The following is a 24274-nucleotide window of genomic DNA, read 5'->3' as shown; positions in this document are numbered from 1 at the left end:
AGGTGATGGGAAAGGGTGAGAAGTATATATATATTCATTTTCTTCTTTCAGCATTGCAACTAATCTGAGCAGTCACTGACACTGCATCAATAGGTGCCGTGTGTTTAAGTGCATAATAGATGTTGCACTCACCCCCTCCCCTCAGCGAGAAATTACATTCAACATCTGCAAAATGCGATCAGCGATACCTGCTTTTAAATCCCAAGCACCCGACAGGCTTGAGCGGCCGCATTAAGGCAGTCGCGTGAGTGACAGGTCGTCCGGCAGGGCGCGCGTGCGCGTGCGCGGGGCGGGAGGTGGGTTGGTTGGGAGGGGGGGCGGTGTGATCGAGCGGCTGACCCTCCCGGGCATCAGTGCCAGGAAGCATGACGCAATCCCCGAGCGATGCGAGGCGCGCGCTGGTTCGGGTGGGCGGAGAACTGCCTGACGTCACTGCGGCCGAAAGGGGAAGTGGAATGAGTGGGAGCTCGAGCGCTGGCTGTCGATTGTCAAACGTGCGTTATTGCTCCAGCGCTGCGGTGCCCTCAGCAGTATGGATTTCTGCTTTAAATTGTGATTTATAACTTCCAATCTGAGCTGGGAGCGCGCATTTTGTTTGGGGGAAAAATCTTTTTTTTACGTTCTTCAATTAATTCTTTCCATCATCTGGCTGACATCCTCCTCCTCCTCAAAGGGGAGAGCAGACTCTGCACCATGTCAGAAGTCAGGCCGCACTTTTACAGGCAGGAGTTGAATAAGACAATCTGGGAAGTGCCGGAGAGATATCAAAACCTCTCGCCTGTAGGATCCGGCGCTTACGGCTCCGTCTGGTACGTGACTCTCTGCTTGTTGGTTTGCTTGCATGATTTTATTTATCTGCTTTTGAGTTGCGCATAAGTTGCAAGGAAGAAAGTTTATTTTTTTTTTGGAGTGAGAGCTGTAGCACCCTTGCAGGCCCCGCTAGGCCCCTAAATATCCTTAACGTATTCCTTCGGCGTGTTTGTTTATTTTAGCCTTGTGCATGGTGTGTGGACAAATGCCGTTTTGCAAACATTAAAAATGAAAGCACAGGACCCCTATACTCCCCCCCAACACACCCCGCCCTCTAAGAAGGTTGCTCAGGAACTTGTTGCAATAGAGAGTGGACTCTCCCAGTTTAATAACTGTCCAAAGTTATGTTGCAGCAGAAACGTGAAGCAACCAGAGGCTAACGAAAACATGTTGTGGTTTCTTTGATTGAATAAGAGGCATTGCTCGTTGAAACAGGTTGTCCTAAGGTTGAATTTTAAACTTTTATGTGCTACAAATGTTTGTGTGGTTGCCTGACACCGGTTGCATTTGTTTGGTTAACCGAGCATTAACTTGGATTTTTTTTTGTTACTTTTTGACCAAATTATTATTAGTGCGTGGTAAACTGAATGACACTAACAACGTTTTTCCCCCTCTTGCTAATCTGTAGGTTTTAATGATTAGGCTTATTGAAGTGTTTTTCTCTTTTTGGGAAGCACCTAAATTGTTTGATTGTGATTTGTAATTTGTTGATTTACAGTTTGGAAAGTCTTCTGTCCTCGATGTTATTCTGTATCTTTAATTGTTCGTCCGTGCAAAAGTGACATAGTGCTATATAATTCTCCACTGGTCCTAGCTTGGTGCAAAAACAAGATTGAAATCTTACACGATGGTTCAGTAGATATCACATTTCAGCATTTTTTAAACTATAAAATCTAGCTTGTGGATCTAGAAGCTGTATACGAAGTTAGAATGGAGAAAGGCTGTCCAGAAGCTTGGGACGAAGTTAGAATGGAGAAAGGCTGAGAAATTGGATGTATTTAAGGATAGAAATAATTTGAAGAGACGGAAGAAAGATGCAGATTTTTTTTTGAACAGCGTGGAACATAATCTCTGCTACAGGTCTCGTATGTTTTGTAAAATTATCCACATTAATGTATAGTATTTCAAAGAATTCAGTAAAATAAAACAGGGAGGGGATTTCCTGGAAACTGAGCATTAGTTGCCAGTTGTGACACTTGTGCCATTTAATAAGCTGGGTCTGTTTGTTGAATAGGAGATCTAATGGTTCATTTGTAAAGATTGGCAATGTAATTTTATCTCTAGAAATCTTCCTGATGTGTGGAAATGTTGTAATTGCGTGCAAGGAAATGTAAATGTACAATTATTTTCTTTTATTGTACATGAGCATTATTCAAAGTGGAAGTAAACAGTAGGAATCTAGAATAAACATACAGAATGCTGGCAGTGCACCATAGGTCAATCCGCATCTATGGAGAGGAAAACAACAGCATAAAAGTGCTTTTGATTGACAGTGTTGGAATGAAAGGTCTTTGTTTCAGCAAAGAAGCTGCCTAACATGCTGAGTATCAAATAATTGAACACCTTTGTTATTCACTGTATTTAGCAGAAGCAGTTTAATAGGCTAAATGGGTAAACATATGATATGGGAAAAGTTGAATGGGTTTGTTTTAAAAACCTATTATCTTTAAACTTTTTCATTCACAGTATTTAGAAGTACTTCATAGAAAATTTAAAATGAAGGTCAGAAGGTTCCAGTATGGCGAATAAGCAATAATATTTAAAAATGCAGCATCAAAATTTTTGTATCATTTGTATTTTGTCATTTTTAATATGCAACTTGGTCATTAACCATTGCAAAATTATAAGTTGTATTTAAAAGCACATGAAGAAATATTGAGCCATTTTATTTACAAAAACCTTTTGAAAGATTATTCAAGTAGTTTAATTTTTTGATCGGCGTGCTTTCTGTGCAAATCATTTATATTTTTTGAATATCTTTATCAAATAACTTTGAAATATACACACCACAGCCATTGATTACTGTTAATCACAGCCAATCAATAGGCAGCAATTAATTTTCTCTTCTATATTTGTTGATCACAAATTGTCTGCAATGGGTGTAATGGCTGGTTCAAAAAAATCACATGATCATGAGATTAATCCAGTAAGACCTTATTTAAAAATTCACGTAGTTAGATTATGCTGCTCATCTGATCATATTAATTCATTTTCAGACTTGCTGCTTAGCTAATATCAATCATTTCATAAACAAGGTTTGGATATTTAGATGGAATATATTTTTGTCAGGTGCTGCTAATAAATCTTTCCAACTTTTGAAAACAACCCACATTATATGCATGTCTAAAGGTTCTGCTTTTAAGAAAATAAATCTTGGTTAAAGAATTGGTTTCTAGTGTTTCTTTATTGTTCAAAATTACATAATCACTGTTATAAAAGTATGATTACTCTACTCCACAAGACACTTCATCTGATGCCAGCAGATTTAATTAGCTTTACACAGTCACTACTTTGGTAGGAAGTGTTCCAGTGTGTCATATAAGTAGGGCACCAAACCATTGTATGAGAGTAAAGGGAGGCATTCAGAAAGATGTTCTTTCAAGATGGATTTAAAAATTGAGAGGAATAAGGATATGGCAGTTCTTGGCAGAGTATGACAAGCTAACTGAATGGGAGATTAATGAGCAAATTAAATTGTGCATGACAGATGTAAAGTGCTGTGTTCTGGATGAGTTGGACCAAATGGAGAATCAAAGCCCACCAAGAAAAATATTGGAGGAGTGGAGGTCTGGAAAGGATTGTTAAAATGTTTTGGTACTGCAAAGGGTGTGTAATAATGAAGGACTAGAAATAAAATTGTTTTATAATTGGATAGGATGCAAGTTCACATCAGTGTTTTGATCTGAGTGTGAACCAGACAAATGGAAATTATATAAGCTTCATATTTTTTGGTTATTTTGCATAATTTTGTTAATGGAATTCTTATTATAATTTTTATTTAACAATGTATTTAACTATAGTTTTTACCTTTCCATCGAAACATAAAAAGGTCAGAGATGCCTGTTGTGTGGTGCTCCCAAAACAGGGACTTTTAACACAAGTTAGACAGTCACATTTATGCAGTACTGCACTGATGATTTGTTCAGACTGAGGGTAAGTTCATTGCTGTAGATGGAGGCAAAAGATTGAACTGCAGTGTTTGGAGAAAAGAGGAGAATGTCATCTTTATATTGTGAGGCTGATGTGGAGATTTACTGCCATACTTCCTATATTGCAACAATGGTTACACTTGCAGAAGTATTTCATTTTCTATAAAGTGTTTTAGGATATCCGGTGATCATGAAAAGTACAATGGAAATAGAAGTACTTAATTTATTTAATTATTCATGAATGTATATATCAGGAATATTAAAAATGTGTTCTCTCTCTCATCTTTCATGCCACCTCAGATTTTTCTGTTGAAAGATATGGAATGGGTCATGAATTCTCTCAACTGGGCAATTGAATCACCACTGAAGCACCATAAGTAATGGATAATAGGGCCTTAATATTTGTCTGCAACACCCCAGTCACATGCTGCTTTGCTACCCTCTCACCTGCACTTTCTGCTTTTGTTACATTGGGTGCATTCATCTGATTTTTCTGTGGATCTAGAGTGGTTTCAGTGTGGCGTGTTTGGCTCAGACTGTGGTGCATGTGCAGAAGCTAGCTATTTCATGGAGTTTAGATCTGACATGGAAATCAAGTAGCAGGAAAAGCTTGAGAATCAGTCCTACAAGTAGTCCTCTGTTTAGCCAGTACATTGAGCTGTCTTCTTTAGTAAACTCTCAAGAGGATGCCTTGCTTCCTCTCTGGTTTTGTGACTGAAGGCCAATGAGGGAATTACAGACTCTTTCGAGGCTGGTGCAGCAAGAGCCTGACTGGGAGAGTGAATGGGTAGTTTGTTAGGCAATGCTTTCTGTCCACCATTTACAAAGGCATTTGTGAGCTCCTAATGCATTAATACCAGGTTCTCAATGGCTTTTAAATTGTTTCATCACCAATTTGAGCTGTCACAAGCCAGGAGTTCCTTGGAAGTGTTTTGAGCACATCTTTGAATCCTGTCCTTTGATTGTGTGTTAAACTCGTCCTGTGGCAGAGCTTTAGGAATTTAATATTGAGCCTGTGAACAATGTGACTTGCCTGATGTAGTCAAATGACTAACTGGATTTCTGTGATAGCTGGCCTTGGAATGGGCACTCAGTTTTTCCTTCCAATAGATTTGGATTTGAAAGATCTTGCAGAGATAACATCGATATTTTTGTGGTGTGACTTGCTGCAGGTAGTCTGAGATTGCGTCATCCTGCCTGGCCTTGATGCCCGGGATCGATCCTAATCTCTGGAGTCATCTGGATGGAGTTTACATGTTTTCCCTGGGTGCATGTTCCATCCCATGATCATTAAGACATGGAGGTTGGTAGTCAAATGTAGATTTGTGGTAGAAAGTGGTGGGAGTCAGTGGAAACTTAGGGTACATAAAGGACTGGTGCTAATGGAAACTGATGGTTCATTTGGACACAGACTGCTTGTTTCCCTACCCTACAACATCCCACATGGGTTTCATCAGCCCCTTCAATCCAGAAACTGAAAGGAAGTAAGTCGACCTCAATCCACAGGGAATACCTGAGAATATCAAATGACAATGTAATAGAATGAATTTTGTAGGCTAACACTGATACTCCTGAAAGAATCATTCTTATAAACAGAAGTTTCTCTCACTCTGCATCTTAAAATTAAAGTAAATACTGACAAAACTCAATCTTTGAACACAAGGAATTTTGCAGATGCTGGAAATCCAAAGCAACCCATACAAAATGCTGGAGGAACTCAGAAGGTCAGGTGCAGTCTATGGAAATGAATAAATAGTTCAGGTTTCGGGCTGAGATCCTTGTTCAGAACTTGGAGTAAATCTTGTAAATGTTTATATCACAGACAACTAAAATATTAAGTGTTGCTCATTGCTTTTAAACTGCCAATAGCTGTGGACTACACCATAAGAGGCCATGCCACCAGCCACCTCTGGAAACTGGCAAAATAGGTGCTTCACAAACAGAACAGCCAAGAACAAGACCACTGCTGGCAATACCAAACCACCATGAACTGGCTCAAAGTGTTCTGTGTGTGTTTTTTTTTAAAATTTGAAGTCGTAATAACTTAAATCTTTAAATCTAACTCTTAAATTGTCCATACCGAATGCACAGATCTGCAGGGAGTGATCAGCATTATATACTGGAAGTTCAGCTGTTTAAGCATACCTAATGAGCAAACCTATTCCTGGCATTCTACAATACTGTGCTTTTAATTATTATTTGTAACTTGGTAATACAATTTCTTCTATGTCCCAATTTTCCCTTTACATGCAGGCCACAACACAGTGCAAACCAATGTTCCACCGCAGTGCAAAAGATGAGATGCTTTCCACCCTAAATTAATTTTAATTCCTAAATAGCTTTTTCTTTGAAAATCCAAGTAAACAAATGCAAAATCAAACTCAAAGTACATTTATTATTCTGCCATGAAAACCGATATGTACCTTTTGCTCTAGCACCAGCAAGAGAGCTGCCTGTACCAAATTGGCACAATCCAAATACTCTGTGGAACTTTGGTTCCTGGAGCCATAATCACACATTTTGAATCGTCCTGAAGCGGGTGAAAAGTAATTTGGAATCAGCCGGCCTCTACTTCATTTAATGTTGTTCCAGCCTTAAACAAATTCTCTATAATAAATTATTCATACAGTGAGAAGTACGTGTTAGAATTGATCTTACCTGAAAATATAATCTAACACTGCATTGGTAAGATTATTGTAATAATTCACCTACATCTTCAATGCATCATCAGAGCCTTAGATGAATTGAGGAAAAAGCGTTTGAAGATCAAGATAAAATCTTGCACAAAGCTTGTGATCTACTGGTCAGCAATGCTTCCAGCCCCCACCCCTGGCAGTCTTTCTGTCACCTGTACTGCACTCCTCCTGCAGTGCTCCACCCTCACCATTCCGAAAATCCTTTGCCCTTGCCTGATTTACAAACTTGCTCTCTACTCCACATTGACAAATACAGTACTGTGCAGAAGTCTCAGGCACCCTAGCGATTATATATGCCTAAACTTTTGCACAATACTGTATAAGTGAAAAAACTTTTGGTATCCTCTTATATTATTGGCTAGCCTGCCATCATACTTAATCTTTTCTCCATTTGTGGCTCTTTTAGTTGCCTTCTGTTGGTTTTTAAAAGCTTTCCATTCCTTTGACTTCCCACAGTTTTTTTGCTATATTATATGTCCTCACTTTTGTTTTTGTGTTGCATTTGACTTCCTTGTCAGTCACGGTTGCATCGTCCTCCGTTTGCAATACTACTACTACTTGGGGATGTTTCTATCTTGTACATTACGAATTTCTCCCAGAAACTCCAGCCATTGCTTTTCTGACATTTTGTTCTCTTCCAATCAACTTTGGCCAGATTCTCTCTAATGTCTCTATAATTCCCTTTACTTCACTGTAATACTGGTACATCTGACTTGAGCTTCTCCATCTCAAACTGCAGGGTGAATTCTATCATGTTATGATCACTGCATGTAATGTTGCTACAACCTGCTGGGGTGATTCTCAATGTAGCCTCCTCTACATTGGTAGTAGTCTTATAGTCATAGTCTTACTTTATTGATCCCGGGGGAAATTGGTTTTCATTACAGTTGCACCATAAATAATAACTAGTAATAGAACCTTAAATAGTTAAATAGTAATATGTAATTTATGCTAGTAAATTATGAAATACGTCCAGGACTGGCCTATTGGCTCAGGCTGTCTGACCCTCCAAGGGAGGAGTTGTAAAGTTTGATGGCCACAGGCAGGAATGACTTCCTTTGACGCTCTGTGCTGCACCTCGGAGGAATGAGTCTCTGGCTGAATGTACTGCTGTGCCCACCCAGTACATTATGTAGTGGATGGGAGACATTGACCAAGATGGCATGCAACTTAGACAGCATCCTCTTTTCAGACACCACCGTGAGAGAGTCCAGTTCCATCCCCACAACATAACTGGCCTTACGAATGAGTTTGTTCAGACCTGGTGAGACCTGTCGTAAATTGGGGGACCACTTCGTTGAGCACCTCTACACCATCTGCCACAAGTGGGACTTCCTGGTGGCCAGACTTTTAAATTCTGATTCCCAATCTGTCATGTTGGTCCATTGCCTCCTCTCTAAGAATTCCAAGTTGTGGCCACCCTCAGGGTGGAGGAGCAATACTTTGTATCCATCTGGATACCCTCCTACCTGATGGCATGAATATTGGTTTCTTCCAGTAAACTACTTCTCTCTCCCCCCCCTTCTTTATTCCCCACTCTGACCTTTTACTACTTCTCAGCTGACTGCTACTTCTCCCGCGTCCCCTTCTTTCTTTTCTCTTATGGTTGATTATTCTCTCCTATAAGATTCCTCCTTCATCTTTCCCCACCCCCCTTCACTTTCAGTCCTGAGAAAGGGTCTTGGCCCGAAATGTTGACTATACATTTCCATAGATGCTGCCTGACCTGCTGATTTCCTCCAGCAATTTGTGTGTTACAGTGTGTTTTATGTGAAATAATTCAATATATTTTGTTTATTTTGGGGGAAAATCCTTGTGTATTTATAATGGTTCATTTTAGTAACTGAAAGCAAAGTATAATGGATTCCAGTTAATTGGGCCATTGGTTAATCAGGGTAGCCACTTGTTATTTCATTGAATGTCAAACTAGTTGCTACTGTGGCCACAAACTCTGAAATCACCACAGTTTAATATGTCAACCTCTCATTATATGAACAGCTACAAATATTGTTCATGTGCCAGTTACTACAGTACTTAGTCAGCACTACACTTAGAAAGTGTTGTTATTTTGTAAAGTGAGATTTGAAATTGGACCATGCATGAAGGAATTCAAAGATTCATGTGGGGAGGGTAAATGGTGTGTAGTGGCTTTGAGCAGAGGAGTTGATAGAGCCAGGAAGAAGTCAAGAAGAGCTTTGAAAAATAAGTTGAACTTCAACTCATTAGTAGACTCCATATTTGTCATTTGATGGTAGATGAAAAGGAATTGCTGAGAGTCAAGAATATATTAGCAGCTCTCAATTAGAATTTACAGAATGTGCAAGATGGAAATCTGAGCAGATGATGTACAAATCCTGTATTGATTGGGCCTCTCTTGTGCAGTAATGGTGCAAGTTGTTGAACTTTTAAGTTCAAATGGGGAAAGCATGCACTTTCCATATTAGGAATCTTTGTGTTTAAAAGGTTGGCTTAGAAATAGTAGAAGAGTCTAGTTGCTCACGTTAACGGTTTCTTTGAGAACATTAGAAAAATCCCACCATTCAACAAATTGGAAAATACATTCTTTCCAAAGTATGCTTTTTCTTAACTATTTCATAAAGCAGTCCAGTTACTTCTAATTGGGATGTGCTACTGCTTATGTAGGCTTACACAATTCATGAATAACACAATTTTTTTTTTGAAAACAGTCTTGGATTTAATTTGCTATGGTAATTCAATTGTATATTTATGTTTATTGTAATTTTACTGAGGATTATATTTTATTTAGAATGAACTCGTTTTTGCATATAAAGTTTAAATGTTAATCCTTGTTATCTTGATAAATTGCGAAATGCATTATTTAGTATGATATCATAGAAATTGGTCTGGATGTAGCCCAACTTTATAAGTGTAGAAAGTCTTAAACAATGCATAACATTCTGGCAATCCAGATTTTGAACCCACACCAGTTGATTTTTTACAGATTATTGGATGTTATTTCCCATTAACCTTTTGACAATGCTGGTCTTTTCCTGGCAAATGGAGCGTAGAACATTTTTCAATTGACACTGATTGCAGAAGTAACTTTTACTTAAATGGCCTTGTTGGGGTGAGGGACAAGTTGGAGAGGTGTTGTACGGTCGAAGAAAATATCAGTAAGAACACTGGTGAACAGTCAAGTCATACCTTGTGGCTGAGCTGATTTCAAAGCTGTCAAAAAGCTCACTCAATTCATGACTTTCAAAATATTTTTCACACATCTTTGATGTAAAGATTCAACTTTAAATTAATAAAACCTATTAAATTTAAAGCAATAAAACACTTAATATTTGCAAAATGTACTGAAATAAAAATTTATAAGAGTACACTTAGTGCTTTGCGGCTGAAAATGAAATGAAAGGGGAATAACTCACTAACCTAATGCAGGTTGTTTGTAACAGTTCCCTGCTGGAAATCTCCAAACTGAATAGAGAAGCTCTGTAGTTTCTGTCAGTTATGCCATGAAATTTTTGTGGCTTGTGCTGTGCTTCTCTGCAAAATCTAGGCTATCTTGGAACAGTATTATACCATAAAGTCAGACCCGTGTGCCTTTGGGTGGTAACTAGGGCATTGCTTGTAATAAGGAAAACATTTAAAGATTGAGGCAAATGAAGGAGACATGGGATGCTGCAGATGCTACAATCTCCAAGGCTACAAAGTAGTAGTAATCAAGGATGCAGATTATTGCAAATTTAGTAGTGGCTATTTCATTATTAAATAACATGTTTGTACTTCGTAAATCCATGATGTTCCCTAGTGAACAGTCAACTTGATTATGACACCATTATGACAGAGTTAAATACGCATTTGTAGTACCTTTTAAAAATAAATCATTGCAGGTATGACTTTCTAATTCTGTTTGGAGAGAGTAATTCAGAACAATAGTTTGAAAATTTTTAAATGATTTGGAGTTTTGAAATATCTCCATTTCAAAGATCAGAGTAAGTTAATTATCGTACTTGTATGTCACCATATACAACCCTGAGATTCATTTTCTTACACACGTTCACAGTAAATACAAAGAAACGCCATAGAATAAATGAAAAACTGCATACAATAAAGATGGACAAACATCCAAAAGAAGACAAACTATGCAAATACAAAAAATAAAAAATAAGCAGTAAATATTTACTCACTAAAAATAAATATTGAGAACATGAGATGAGTCCTTGAAAGTGAGTCCATGGGTTGTTGAACAGTTCAGTGCTGAGGTGAGTGAAGTTCTCCCCTTTAGTTCAAGAACCTTTGGTTGAGGAGTAATAACTTTTCCAGAACCTGGTGGTGTGGGACCTGAGGCTCCTGTACCTTCCTGATGGCAGCAGTGAAAAGAGAGCATGGCTCAGATAGCGGGGGTCCTTGTTGATCAATGCTGCTTTCCTGTGGCCCTGGTCCCTGTAGATGTGCTGAATGGTGGGGAGGGCTTTGCCGGTGATGGACTGAGCTGTGGCCACTAATTTTTGTGGATTTTTTCCATTCAAGGACATTGGTGGTTCCATACAGGGCATGATGTGACCAGTCAATATACTCTCCACCACATAGCTATAGAAGTTTGTCAAAGTTTTATATGACATGGTGAATCTTTGCGAACTTCTAAGGAAGTAGAGGTGCTGCTGTTTGTTCTTTCTCATGGCACTTAGGTGCTGAATCCAGGACAGATCCACTGAAGTGATAATGCCAAGGAATTTAAAGTTGCTGACCTTCTCCACCTCTGATTTCCGCCCCCCCCCCCCCGCCCCAGATGAGGACTGGCTCATGGACCATCCGGTTTCCTCTTCCTGTAGTTAACAATCAGCTGCTTCGTCTTGTTGACATTGAATGAGAGGTTGTTGCTGTGGCAACACTCAGCCAGATTATCTCTATGCTGATTTGTCACCACCTTTGATTTGGTCAACTACAGTGGTATTGTCATCAAATTTAAGTGTGGCATTGTGGCTGTGTTTAGACTCACAATGGTAAGTATAAATTCAATAGTGTAAGGGGACTAAGCACACAGCCTTGTGGTGCACCTGTACTGATGGTCATTGTGGAGGAGATATTGCCAATCTGAAATGACTGGGGTCTGCAAGTAAGGAAATTGAGGATCCAGTTGCAAAAGGAGGTAGTAAGGCTGGGGTCTTGGAGCTTATTAGTTTTGAGGAGATGATAGTGTTGAATACAGAGCTGTAATCAATGAAGGACATCTTGATGTGTGCATCTTGACTGTCCAGATGTTCCAGGGTTAAGTGAAGAGTTAATGAAATGGCATCTGCTGTTACCTGTTGTGACAGTAGACAAACTGGAGTGGATCCAAGTCTTCATCAAGCTGGAGTTAGTGCTTCATCACCAACCTCTCAAAGCACTTCAATCGTTGAGGCAGGTTACCATGTTTTTTCTTGGGCACTGGTGTAATCAAAGCCTGCTTGAAGCAAGTGGGTACCTCAGACTGACAAAAGCGCGAGGTTAGAAATATCAGTGAACACTCCAGACAATTGATCAGCATAGGTCTTCAGAACCATTGAGGTACCCTGTACGTGCCAAATACTTTCTGTGGGTTCACCGTCCTGAAGTTTGCTTTCAAGTTAGCCTCAGAGACTGAAATCACAGGGTCATGGGGGACTATATAACTTTGCGAAGGTGTCTCCATGTTTTGACAGTTAAAGCGAGCATAAAAGGCATTGGACTCATCTGGGAGCGAAGCCTTATTGTAATCTATGTCACTTAGTTTTTGTTTGTCGGAGGTGATTTCAAGCCCTGCCACAACTGTCGACCATCCTTTTGTGATTCTAGTTTAAGAGCATAAGACATAGGAGCAGAATTATGCCATTTGGCCCATCGACTCTGCTCCTCCATTTCATCATGACTGATCCAATTTCCCTCCCAACCCCAATCTCATATATAATGTATAAGTAAAAAGGCTTGGCCTCTACAGCTGCCTGTGCCAAAGATTCACCACTCTCTGGCTAAAGAAATTTCTCCTCCTCTCCATTCTAAAAACACGTCCCTCTATTCTGACGCTGTTCTGTTTTGGTCTTGGATTCTCCCACCATAGGAAATATCCTCTCCACATCCACTCTATCAAGGCCTTTCACCATTCAATTGGTTTCAATGAGGTCACCCCTCATTCTTCTGAATAAGAGGTTTGGTCCAGATTTGCCTCTTTACTCATCCATTACTGACTTTATAAAGTCTATTGACAACCATGGCATATTCATTTAGGTCCTCTGAGTCCTTCAATTGTGTCCGAGTCCACAGATTCAATGCAGTCCTGTAGCTGCTCTTCTGTTTCTTATGACCACCTCTTCATTGTCCTTTTTTCTGGTACCTTGCTCTTCAACCTCCCCCTCTATGCAGATAGAAAGAGGACAGCCAGATAGTCAGATTTCCCAAAATGTAGTGTAGGGATTGAATGATAGGCATTCCTTATGGTATGGTTGAGTTTGTTGGGACCGCTGGTACTGAAGATGACAATTGGGCAGAGATATCTTAAAGTAAGCCTGATTGAAATCTCCAGCAATGATTTGAAAGATGTCAGGGTAGGCTGTTTCCTGTTTGCTTATCGTTTCACTCAACACCTTGAGTGCATGCTTAACAGTAGCCTTTGTTGGTATGTAAACTATGGTCAGAATCATGGAGGAAAACTTTCAGAAAGTAGAATGGTTGACAATTAATCATTAGATGTTCCAGGCCGGGGTAACCGCTATGTCCGAGCATCACAAAGAGTTTATTGTGAAACACAGACCCTCACCCTTTGCACGCTTTGAATCAGCCCAGTCCGTCCAGTGTGTCGAGAAGCCCTCTGGTCTTATTGACATATCCGGCTTGTCCACAGTGAGCTACGTGTCCGTGAAACACAACACAACAATCTTGCCCTTGGATCCACAAACTTGTTCTCCAGAGTCTGTACTTTTGCTAACAAGATACTGGGTAGAGGAAGTTTAACTCCCTGTTGCCCTAACTAAAAAGCAAAATTGAAATTGAGTGGTTTAATCTACCTTGTGATGTTAGGAATATTGATTTCTTTTTAAATGAAAGAATTGGTTTGATCAAGTTAATGCTGAATGTAGAGTATTGATAGAATTCTTAATAGTTATATGGTCAGTAATATTTTTGAAAATTTCTAAGTTCCTAATGGAAAATAGTTACAATGATACTACTTGTATTTTATAGTGCTGCCTTTGACACACAAGCTGGTATTCGTGTGGCAGTTAAAAAACTTTCCAGACCGTTTCAATCTATAATTCATGCGAAACGCACATACAGAGAGCTTCGATTATTGAAACATATGAAACACGAAAATGTAAGTATTTACTGTTGTACTGAATGTATCAATTTCATTGCAACTATAAGAAAAATGTAACATCTATATTTTTGTATATGTTCCAACCTCTTGTGTCCACTTTGGCAACTTCATTGCTAAATGTAATTATTAACTTTAATAAATGATGACATAATCCTCTCGTATCCCCTTTTGCCTATCACCTGTCCAGCTCTCGGCTCTATCCCTCCCCCTCCTGTCTTCTCCTATCATTTTGGATCTCCCCCTCCCCCTCCAACTTTCAAATCCCTTACTCACTCTTCCTTCAGTTAGTCCTGACGAAGGGTCTCGGCCTGAAACGTCGACTGCACCTCTTCCTACAGATGCTGCTTGGCCTGCTGCGTTCACCAGCAACTTTGATGTATGTTGCTTGAATTTCCAGCATCTGCAGAATTCCTGTTGTTTGCGATAAAATATAGTGCTTTTGGATTTGAAAAAAAATAAGTTACTTTGTATCAGTATCAGAGTTTGCTGTATTATTAGAGCCTAGAACAGTACCGCACTGGTCAGGCTTTACCTCATGACGTGCTGTCCTTGGTGTTAATTAATGCTGAATGTCATTGTCCTGTGTATCATCCACATCCCTCGATTCTCTTCATATTAGTGTCTAACAAAAAAACCCTCTTAAACTCTGCCAAATTGCCTCATCCCCCTACTAACCCAGTAACCTATTCCAACCTACCAGTCTTTCTGCATTTATTTTAAAAAAACTTCTAGCCCCCAACCTTAAAAACGCATCCTTAGGTATTTGACATTTCTACCCTGGGGAAAAAACTCTGACTGTCTAACCTATCTATGCCTTTCTTAATTTTAAATACTTTTATCAGATCTCTCCAACACTCTAGGGAGAACAACCCAAGTTTGTACAGGTTTTCCTTGTAGCTCATACCCTCTTAATCCATGGAGTATTCTGGTAAACCTCTACCCTCTCCAGTCTCCACATGCTTACTAGAATGGGGTGATCAGAACTGTATATAGTAGTCCAAGTGAGATCTGACTGCTTTACAGAACTGCAGTATGACTTCCTTGTTGTCACACTCAACACCCTACAAATAAAGGCAAGCATGCCATTTGCCACCTTTCACCTTAGCTACTTGTGTAATTGCTTTCAATGAGTGATGGTCCTGTATCTCGATGCTGCTTAGGGGCCCACCATTAACTTTTTCTGTCTGCCATCTCGCTGCCCATACCTACGTATATCCTGCTGTAGAATTCTTTATTTTCCTTTACAATGTCTACTTCTCCATCAATTTTGATCTCATCTGCTAATCTGTCTATTGATATTTTTATCCAAATTATTGATAAATATATACAAAAGGTCTCAGCACCAATCATTATGGAACATCACTGGTCGTGGCCTCCCATCCAGAATAACAGCCTTTCACCGCTACTTTGTCTTCTATGCACAAGTAGGTTCTGAACCTAAACTTGCATATCACTCTGAATCCTCTTCATGTTCTGAATCAAACTATTATGCGAGACCTTATCAAATTACATACTATGGTCCATGTAGATAATGTCCACTGCCTTACCCTTGTCAAGCTCAGGAAAAAACAACTTGATCAAGTTTGTAAGGCATGACTTGCCCTGTACAAAGCCACACTGACTGTTCTTTAGTAGGCCACGCCTTTCCAAATGCTGATAAATCCTGTCCCTTAGCCTTTTCTCCAAAAGCTTCCCTACCATTATCATGAGAGTCACTGGTCTATAATTACCTGGATTATTTCTATTTACTCGAAAAAAAATACAACATTTGCTATCCTTCAGTCCTCTGGGCCCCCACCTGTTGCTTGTGAGTCTGCAAAGATCTTTATCAAAGCCCCAGCAATCTCATTTGCTTCTTTCATTGCTCTCAATGCAGAAGGCCCAGTACTGAATCCTTAATCCCAAAATATTCCAGCATATTAGCATGCCCCGTTCTCTATTCTCAATCCTCCAAATCTTTCAGAGTTATTATGGACACCTTTTATCATTTAGTCCCTCAGCCACTTGCTCTGACTCCAAACATAATTTCCCTCCTTTATCCTTAAGTGAACCCATGCTCTCCTTCAGTTATTCCTTTTTCCTTAATGTAAGTATGAAATGTCTTGTGATTCTCCTTGATGTTGTTTGTCAAAGATATTTTATGAATCCTTTTTAGTCACCTTAATCACCTGAGTTGTAGCCATAGAAAGCTACAACACAGAAACGGGCCCTTTGGCCCATCGAGTCTGTGCCGAACCATTTAAACTGCTGACTCTTGTCTGCCTGCTTGAGCACTTCCCTGCTAACGTTTTATTCCACAAGGCCCTAGTCTCATTTCTGGTATCCTGAGCCTCATGTATGCTTCCTTTTTCTTCCTGACTAAATTTAGGACCTCCGGAGTTATTTGCTGTTAACTTGCCTCACTATTCTTGTCATTACTCCTTGCTTGAGCATGCAAATCTCAAACTCTGATCTGCTGTTTTTAAACAACTTCCACATGTCAGGGTTGGATTTGTCCCACAGCATCAAATCCTTATCAATGCCCTTTAACTGCTATCTTATCCTATTGTAATTTACCCTTTCCATGAGGTCCTCATAACCATGTTAAAGCATAATGTTATGGTCACTATTCTCAATGTGTTCACCCACTGTCACTTGGCCCAGTTAATTTCCCAAATACAGTATGTTTTCTCCTCCAGTTGGCTTCTCCACGTACTAATAAACATGAGACTAATGGGCTGAAATGTGTTTATTTTCAACTTTCTAAAATATTAGCTAAATGTGTAATTTTCCTTTCCTGGTTTCAGTCTGAGAATTATTAATGATGATTGGCTGTAAAGTTTCTGTTAATGGTATCTCTGTTTGAAACTAAAAGTGGTGCCTGATAATACCTGGCATCATGAAAACTGAAATCCACACCAGAGGTCAATGGATCTGGTGTTCTTCAATATCAACAGTGGTTTTGCTGCTGATTATAAACTTGACAATTTTGTCACTGCATTGCTAAATTAATTTAGTTTGGCTTGTGTGCATATGGTTGCTACATGATTGAAGAATATTAATTTTGACTTTTAAAATGCAGGAAGCTACACAGGATGCTTGTATTTGCATCTATACTGCCCTACGTGAACCGTAACTGGAGCAGGGAAATGTTATGGTGGTATATGGTGGCACCTGTTTCCATAGTATGATTAAAATTGCATCATTGAATATATTAATATTATCAGACCAATTGGATCACTGAACATTTCAATTTTCTCAAGGAGTTATCCGATCAATTCCACTATTCGGCTCTGTTCTTTCCCTGGAGACCAGCTGTTGTTTTCTGCGAGTATAGTGCTTGTAAAGGTAATTCAGCCCCATCCCTTTGTTCACATATATGAGTATTACAACCAGGGATTTTGATCAATTTAACTGAGAATTTTTATTTGTGAATCACATGCTCCTCTTTTTCACAGTAGAGCCTGAAAAACAGAAAATTATAAAGCATGGAAAACTGAAATTTCAAAATCTGAAATGTCAGCAGTTCAAAAGTATTCATCTCCCTTTGCTCAGCATGTGGTTGAACCACCTCTCACAGCTATTATAGCCAGAAGTCTTTTTGAAAAAATCTCATTAGCTTTACACAACATATTGGAACAATATTTACCTATTTTTCCTTGCAAAATTGCTTAAGCCATGCTATGTTAGTTGGGGAGCAGCGGTGGATGGCAATCTTGAGGTATTGCCAGAGATGTTTGATCTGGTTTAAGTCAAGAGTCTGGGTCTCTCGAGGACATCAATTTTCTTCATTTGAAGCCACTCCATGGTTGCTCTGGCAGTATGCTTTGGATCGTTGTCCTGCTAAAAGACAAATTTCCTCCCTAGTTTAAGTTTTCTGGCAGGCTAGCTGGTTTTTATCCGGGATCACTCTGAATTCATCTTCCCATCAATCCTGACCAGATTTCCAGTCCCTGCTGCTGAAAAGCATCCCCATAGTATGATGCTACCGTCCACCATACTTTACAGGAAGAATGGTGTTACCAGGCTATTCTGCAGTATTAGATTTACACCACACATTCTGTTTATTGTTGAGGCCAAAAAGTTCTCGTTAAGTCTCATCTGACCACAAGGCCTTCTTCCGTATCTTTACAATATCTTATGTGAGGCTTTACAAAGTCTTTAGTGGCAAGGATGTGCTTTTTTTTTTGCCAAGACTTCTTCCTTACCACTCTCCCATAAATAACCTTTTTGTGCAAGGCCTTGGGAGATTGTGGAACCGTGAACTTCATCTCCAGTTGCAGTCAGTCTTCTGCAGCTCACCCAGACTGTTGGCATCACACTAGCCTTTCTTACAAGCGCCATTCTTCTCCGGCAACTAAGTTTAGAGGGGCGGCCTGACCTAGGCAGTGTGAACTGGGTTTCATATGTTTCCCAGTTTTTCACAACGTGCTGCACTGAGCTCTGAGGTATGAGGCTTTTAGGATAGTCTTGTATCCACCCCCAGATTTGTGCTTCTCTATTATCATTTACTTTACTTGTCTTGAATGCTCTTTTGTCTTCATTGTGGTTTGGTCTGTTGAAAATTCTGCTATACTATTGAACCATACAGAAAGAGGGGGTTATTTGCGTATTCCTATGAATTCATTGAAAATGGGTGATCCTCCCAATGTTATATATCAATAAATTGGGTGAGTTGGTAAGGTAATATTACACCTAAGGAAAATTAGCATAGTAATTACAAAGGGGATCATAATGTTTTCAGTCTCTCAATTTAGTTTTTAATTTTTAGTAACTTGTTGACGGGCTTTGGAATTTTTGTTTGGATTTGACACGATGCACAATGTTTTGTAGATTAGCTCTAAAAATTCTACTTTAATATATTTTAGAGAATGAGACAGTAAAATGTGAAAACAGTTGAGGGAGCTGAATGCTTTTTCAAGGCATATCCAATTCCTCTTTAAAAATTGCAATGGAATTTTATTTCCAATTCATTTGCTTTTTTTTTTGCTGATCGTAGCAAGTGCCTGCATTTAAAAAAACAACTCTCCCTATTTTTGCTGTTTTTTTTCCCAGCCATCTTAAAAAATCAACAAATCCTTGGGTTACTGATCTTGTTCTTATCTTTTAGCTGCTTCTCCCTTCCCCTGCTGTTCACCCTCTTCTTTTCCCTACTTTTTTCAGGTTTCTGTCCTTCCCCATCCCTCGTCCTGTCCTCTGCACTTCCCACCATTCAGTAACATCAGAATTCACTTTTCTGGTAATCTGTATCATTTGGTGGTGCTGAAACACCTATGCATCATGATTGTGAATATAATTTGAGTGAACATATACATTTTGCTATTTTCAGTAGTTCCAAAAATACTGTCATCATTTGATATTTTTAGCTATTTCAAAAAATATTTGTCAATTAAGACCAAAGCAAAGAAAGAGTTTGTCTTAAAATGGGATACTTCTTGAGTAAAGTAACTACATCTCAAGTTTTCTCCCTTGTCCCGTTTTTTAAAATTTTGTTTATAGGTGATTGGCCTGTTGGATGTTTTCACACCAGCAGTAACTTTGGAAGAATTTACAGATGTGTAAGTGTGCTCCTATATAATTTTGTCCTTCATTTTATGTGACTTTATACATCAGTATGTTTCTGTTACCTTTTCCAGTTATGTCAATTGAAAATGGTTATGAACTGTTATTTAAAAGAGCCCCAATTCCTTAAATAGAAGCAGTTCCTATATGGAAGTAGTTCTGAGTAATCTTAAAAGTGAATGGTATGAAATAATGGAAAACATTGCCTAGTTTCCCTTTCGATTTTATTTTTCAGTAATTTTGTAACTTTTGTAAGTGGCATTGTTTTCAGAAAGAATCGTTCAAGTTCTTCTAAAAGAATTCTTGTTATTCTTAAGAGAATTGATTTTAGAATTAAAATTAATTGCATCAAAATGAAAGGTGCTTTTTAATCTCATTAGAGCCAAGTGAAGGTAAACTTGGCTTTTAAGTTACTGGATGTGGAGGCATTCTAGAGTTTTCAATCAGGTGCATAGTATCATTTTTCCTGCCCTCAATGCATTGCATGTCAGTCTGTAGTTGGTTATGGTTTTGTCAAGCGATTATAAGAACTTATGTACTGTAATCAATCATCTGGCCTGTTGAGCCTGTGCTGCCATTCAATAAGATCGTGGCTGATCGGCCATGGACTCGGTCCACTTACCTGCCTCTTCCCCATTACCCTATGCAAAAATCTATCTAAGATAAAATCAAAAAACAAAAAAAAGTGTTTATACTGACCAGGGAACCTGAAGCCTCAACTCTGTGGGGAAAACCGAGCTCTACAAAATAAAACAGAACAGAACAGATCAGGAGTGTAATGAAAGGGGAATTGTGGAGGGGCTGAGGGAAATTGACCTGGAGCTTACAGATAGGACCTTGCCACCTGCATTCTTCACTCAGCTGCATTTGGAAGGCTGATAATGCTGGTACAATTAGCCAGAGCCTGAGCAGTACTGGGGACTCAGACCATGTAATGTGGAACCGGGTGGGCCAAATGCTATTGAAGGTTTTTGACAGCTAGCAAAGCCCACTGCCCAGCTTTGCCAGCTATCAGGATTGTCAAGCTTATTCAATGTCATGTAAATATATGGAAATAAACTTTTTTTTCCCAAAATGAACTAAAAGCAATTTCAAACACTTTTTTTTCAATAGCTAAAAGCATTATCTATCCCTTCTCTACAGTCGTATAACCTTACAAGCATAAATGTTGAGAAATCCCAGCAAGATCATGATCAGTTATTGTACTTCATGGGAAAGTTCAGCACTGCTGGGAAACAACTATTGGCACTCATCCATTAAGATCAGGGCTTTTCCTTGGGCGTCTGAACTGTTCAAACATGTAAGCAGAGGAATGGTGATTTTGCTGCCTTTGCACAGAATCCAGGCCAGAGTCTGTTGTGTAACTAGATAAAGGCAAAGACCAAAACTCATGGATAGTGAAGAAAAAAACACTTTCATTTGAACTCTGGAAATCTGCTACCGAAGTAGGAAAATTAAAGAACATGACAGTTCAAGGTTTAAAATTTTAAAACTCCTCTGTGTGCTCCATGTGCAGTTTTTCTTGCAGAGTGAAAATTAAATGCTTTCAATGGTGGCATTGTTTTGCATTTTCCCTGTGAGTAACTTGATTTCCTTGTACTGTACCTTCTCCCCACCCTATCAATCCATGTATTCTATGTTCCATCAAAATTAGAATGTTCGCATTCTAAATATTTGGCACTCTCATCTAATGAATTGTCAGTGAAAGCATAAACCATTCGAGACAAATATTCCAAAAGTCTAATGCCACTGTTTTGATTAAAATAAAATAATAGTTCTGAACTATAATCAGATTTTATGGACTGATCTTGCATCACTTAGATTCTGTGAACTCTGGAAACTTAATTAGGACCATAATTTTTGAGGTAGGCATATTCATTGCCTGCTAGATTTATGCTCTCAGAGGTCAAATGATTTTTTTTTCTGTGCCAATTAGCTCCCACATTACTGCCTTGCTTATATTTGTAATGGCTTTTGAAAAAAATATCTTAACAAAGAAAATGCACTCTATTGAAGTATATAAATCCAATTTATTTGAGCTGCTACACTTTAAGAGTATCTATTTGACAGAATATGGTTGGTTCTTTATATTGTACAGTACTGTGGAAAAGTTTTAGGTTGTGTATAGCTGGAATGCCTAAAGCTTCTGCACAGCACTGTATTGATCAACGTGGAGCAAAGAGCAACTTTGTAAATCTGGTGAGAGCAAAGTATGTTGGGAATGGTGAGGGTGGAGCATTGTGGGAGGGGTGTGGTACAGGTGGCAGAAGGAGTGCCAGGGATGGAGGGTGGCACGGGTGAAGACACATCCAACCCTGAGACACCAGGCAAGGTCATTTGATTCCAAACAATTGGTTTATTGATCATTACAGCATGACGCTGATGCTTCCCGCTCCCTTCCCCTCTTCCCAACCATGCTTCCCTTCTCCCTGACCCTTCCAACTCTCAGTCCACAAAAGAGACCCTTATCAGAATCAGGTTTATCATGACTTTGCGGCAGCAGTCCAGTGTAATACATTACCGTAATACTGCGAATGTCTTGAGCTCCCTAAATATTTATGTCTAAGACTCTTGCACAGTACTGCAGATTATAACTTCAAATATTTATTTTGATATTGTAATTTGACTTTTTTGCACAGGTATTTGGTAACACACCTAATGGGAGCTGATCTAAACAATATTGTTAAGTGTCAGAAGCTCACAGATGACCATGTACAGTTCCTAATATACCAGATATTACGCGGCCTTAAGGTGAGTTTCTTTTCTCCCTGTATCTTCCTTTCTGGAAATGGTGGCTTGCAGGGGTATGCATAACTAGGTAATCGTGCCTTTACCAAGAACTATCCAATTTTGTCCCATTATCTACACTAGCTGTAATCCTACAAATTGTTTAGTTTTAATTAAATACGACTCTTTGGAAAGTTTGTCTTGAATTTACTTCCACCAGCTTTCCAAGCATACATTCCAAGTGATCTTAAAACACTACAGGTGTCCCCCGCTTTTCGAACGTTCACTTTACAAAATCTCACTGTTACAAAAGACCTACATTAGTACCCTGTTTTCGCTTTCAGAAGGTGTTTTCACTGTCACGAAAAAAAAGCAGCACACGATTAAAAAATCCGCGCGCGATAAAAGGCAGTGCGCGCCCCGAGCAGCCGCTCTCCCCGGATTCGGAACTGCATTCTCGCCGGCATTGCTTAAGCACATGCCTGTGAGCAGTCGTTTGCAAGATGAGTTCTACGGTATCGGAAAAGCCTAAAAGAGCTCGTAAGGTTGTTACACTTAGCGTAAAACTAGACACAATTAAGTGTTTCGATCGTGGTGAATGAAGTAAGGACAAAGTGAGTTTGGCTTGTGGAAGCTGACGAACATGATGTTGAAGAGGTTTTGGCATCCCAGGACCAAGAACTGATAGATGAAGAGCTGATGCAATTGGAAGAAAAAAGGATAACAATCGAAACCGAATGAGTAATGATAAAGTACGACTTCAATTTTGAAAGGGTACGTCAGTTTAGGGGATATTTGCAGGATGGTTTAAGTCCTTACAAAGAACTATGTGATAGAAAAATGCGCAAGGCTCGGCAGTCAAGCAGGCTTTCCACATCAGCCACAGCAGACGACGAACCTCGACCTTCGACATCGAGGCGGGCAGAGATAGAAGATGACCTGGCTGCCCTAATGGAAACAGACGATGACGAGATGACACCCCAGTGTCCCACCACCCCAACGCCCAGGCCACGGAGAGAAACCGATTCGCGGAGAATGCAGCAGTAGCCGGGAGACACACAGCACATCTTTAAGAAAAAAGCCGAAATAAACATGCTAATTAATTAGGTGCCGCCTGACACCTAATTGTTGGTCGAGATCAGAGACAACACTATCGGAAATCGGCACTGATCTGGGCGGACAATTACGTGCCGGGTGGCACCTAATTAATTAGCATGTTTGTTTCAGCTTTTTTCTTAAAGATGTGCTGTATGCCTCCCGGCTACCACTGCACCCCTGCATGCTTCGCGGCAATATATTAGTTGGCGGCCTGGAGGGTGGGGGCCACTGCACCACCCCAACCTGCGACGACTTAGTCTAACACACCATCATCTGTGTGCTCGGCGCTGTTTTCCCCATTCCGGTAAGTGATACTACACTGTACATACATTATTTCTACTTTATATAGGCTGTGTACAGTATTTTTACGTGTTATTTGGTATGATTTGGCAGCTTCATAGCTTAAAGGTTACTGGAGAGCGCTTGCGCCATGTTTTTGCCAACAGCGCTTGTGTGAGATTTTCACTACTGAGAACAGTGCAGTAATGATTGTGGAGAAGTATTTCTACTTTATATATAGGCTGTGTACTTATCATATCATTCCTGCTTCTACTATATGTTACTGTTATTTTAGGTTTTGTGTGTTATTTGGCATGATTTGGTAGGTTATTTTTGGGTCTGCGAACGCTCACAAAATTTTCCCATATAAATAAATGGTAATTGCTTCTGCGCTTTACGACATTTTGGCTTACGAACCATTTCATAGGAATGCTCTACCTTCGGATGGCGGGGGAAACCTGTATTTCAAAAACAAAATCTCTCACCTGGCCCTTAGTTCTTTTATCAATTATCTTAATAATCTATCAATTATCTGAATCCTCTTCATAGTGACTTTCTTGCAGGTGGAACCAATTTACCCTCGTATGTAAACCTTTTTACCATTCTGAAACTCACTTTTACATTTCCCGTCAACTGCCCCCCTCTTGTGGGAAACAATTCCTGCTTTTCATATTCCT

The 24274-nt window shown here is 39.4% G+C and overlaps 1 protein-coding gene across 2 annotated transcripts in view; it reads left to right on the top strand.

Annotated features, from left to right (window-relative positions):
- The first annotated feature begins 421 nt into the window (after positions 1-421).
- LOC134355520 (mitogen-activated protein kinase 14) overlaps positions 422-24274 on the top strand; it is a 47454-nt gene continuing 23601 nt past the window's right edge. Inside the window, exons 1-4 of one of the 2 annotated variants that reach the window (XM_063065516.1) lie at positions 422-809; positions 13820-13949; positions 19431-19489; positions 22133-22244. In XM_063065516.1, the coding sequence (XP_062921586.1) occupies positions 694-809; positions 13820-13949; positions 19431-19489; positions 22133-22244 (417 nt within the window). In that variant the 5' untranslated portion in view covers positions 422-693. The remainder of the gene's footprint in view (positions 810-13819; positions 13950-19430; positions 19490-22132; positions 22245-24274) is intronic. The other variant, XM_063065515.1, reaches the window with a different exon arrangement.

This window comes from Mobula hypostoma, chromosome 13 (genome assembly GCF_963921235.1).
Source record: "Mobula hypostoma chromosome 13, sMobHyp1.1, whole genome shotgun sequence".
Taxonomy (NCBI): domain Eukaryota; kingdom Metazoa; phylum Chordata; class Chondrichthyes; order Myliobatiformes; family Myliobatidae; genus Mobula; species Mobula hypostoma.
The sequence above is the reverse complement of the archived record's forward strand: the minus strand, read 5'-3'. Positions and strand labels throughout refer to the sequence as shown.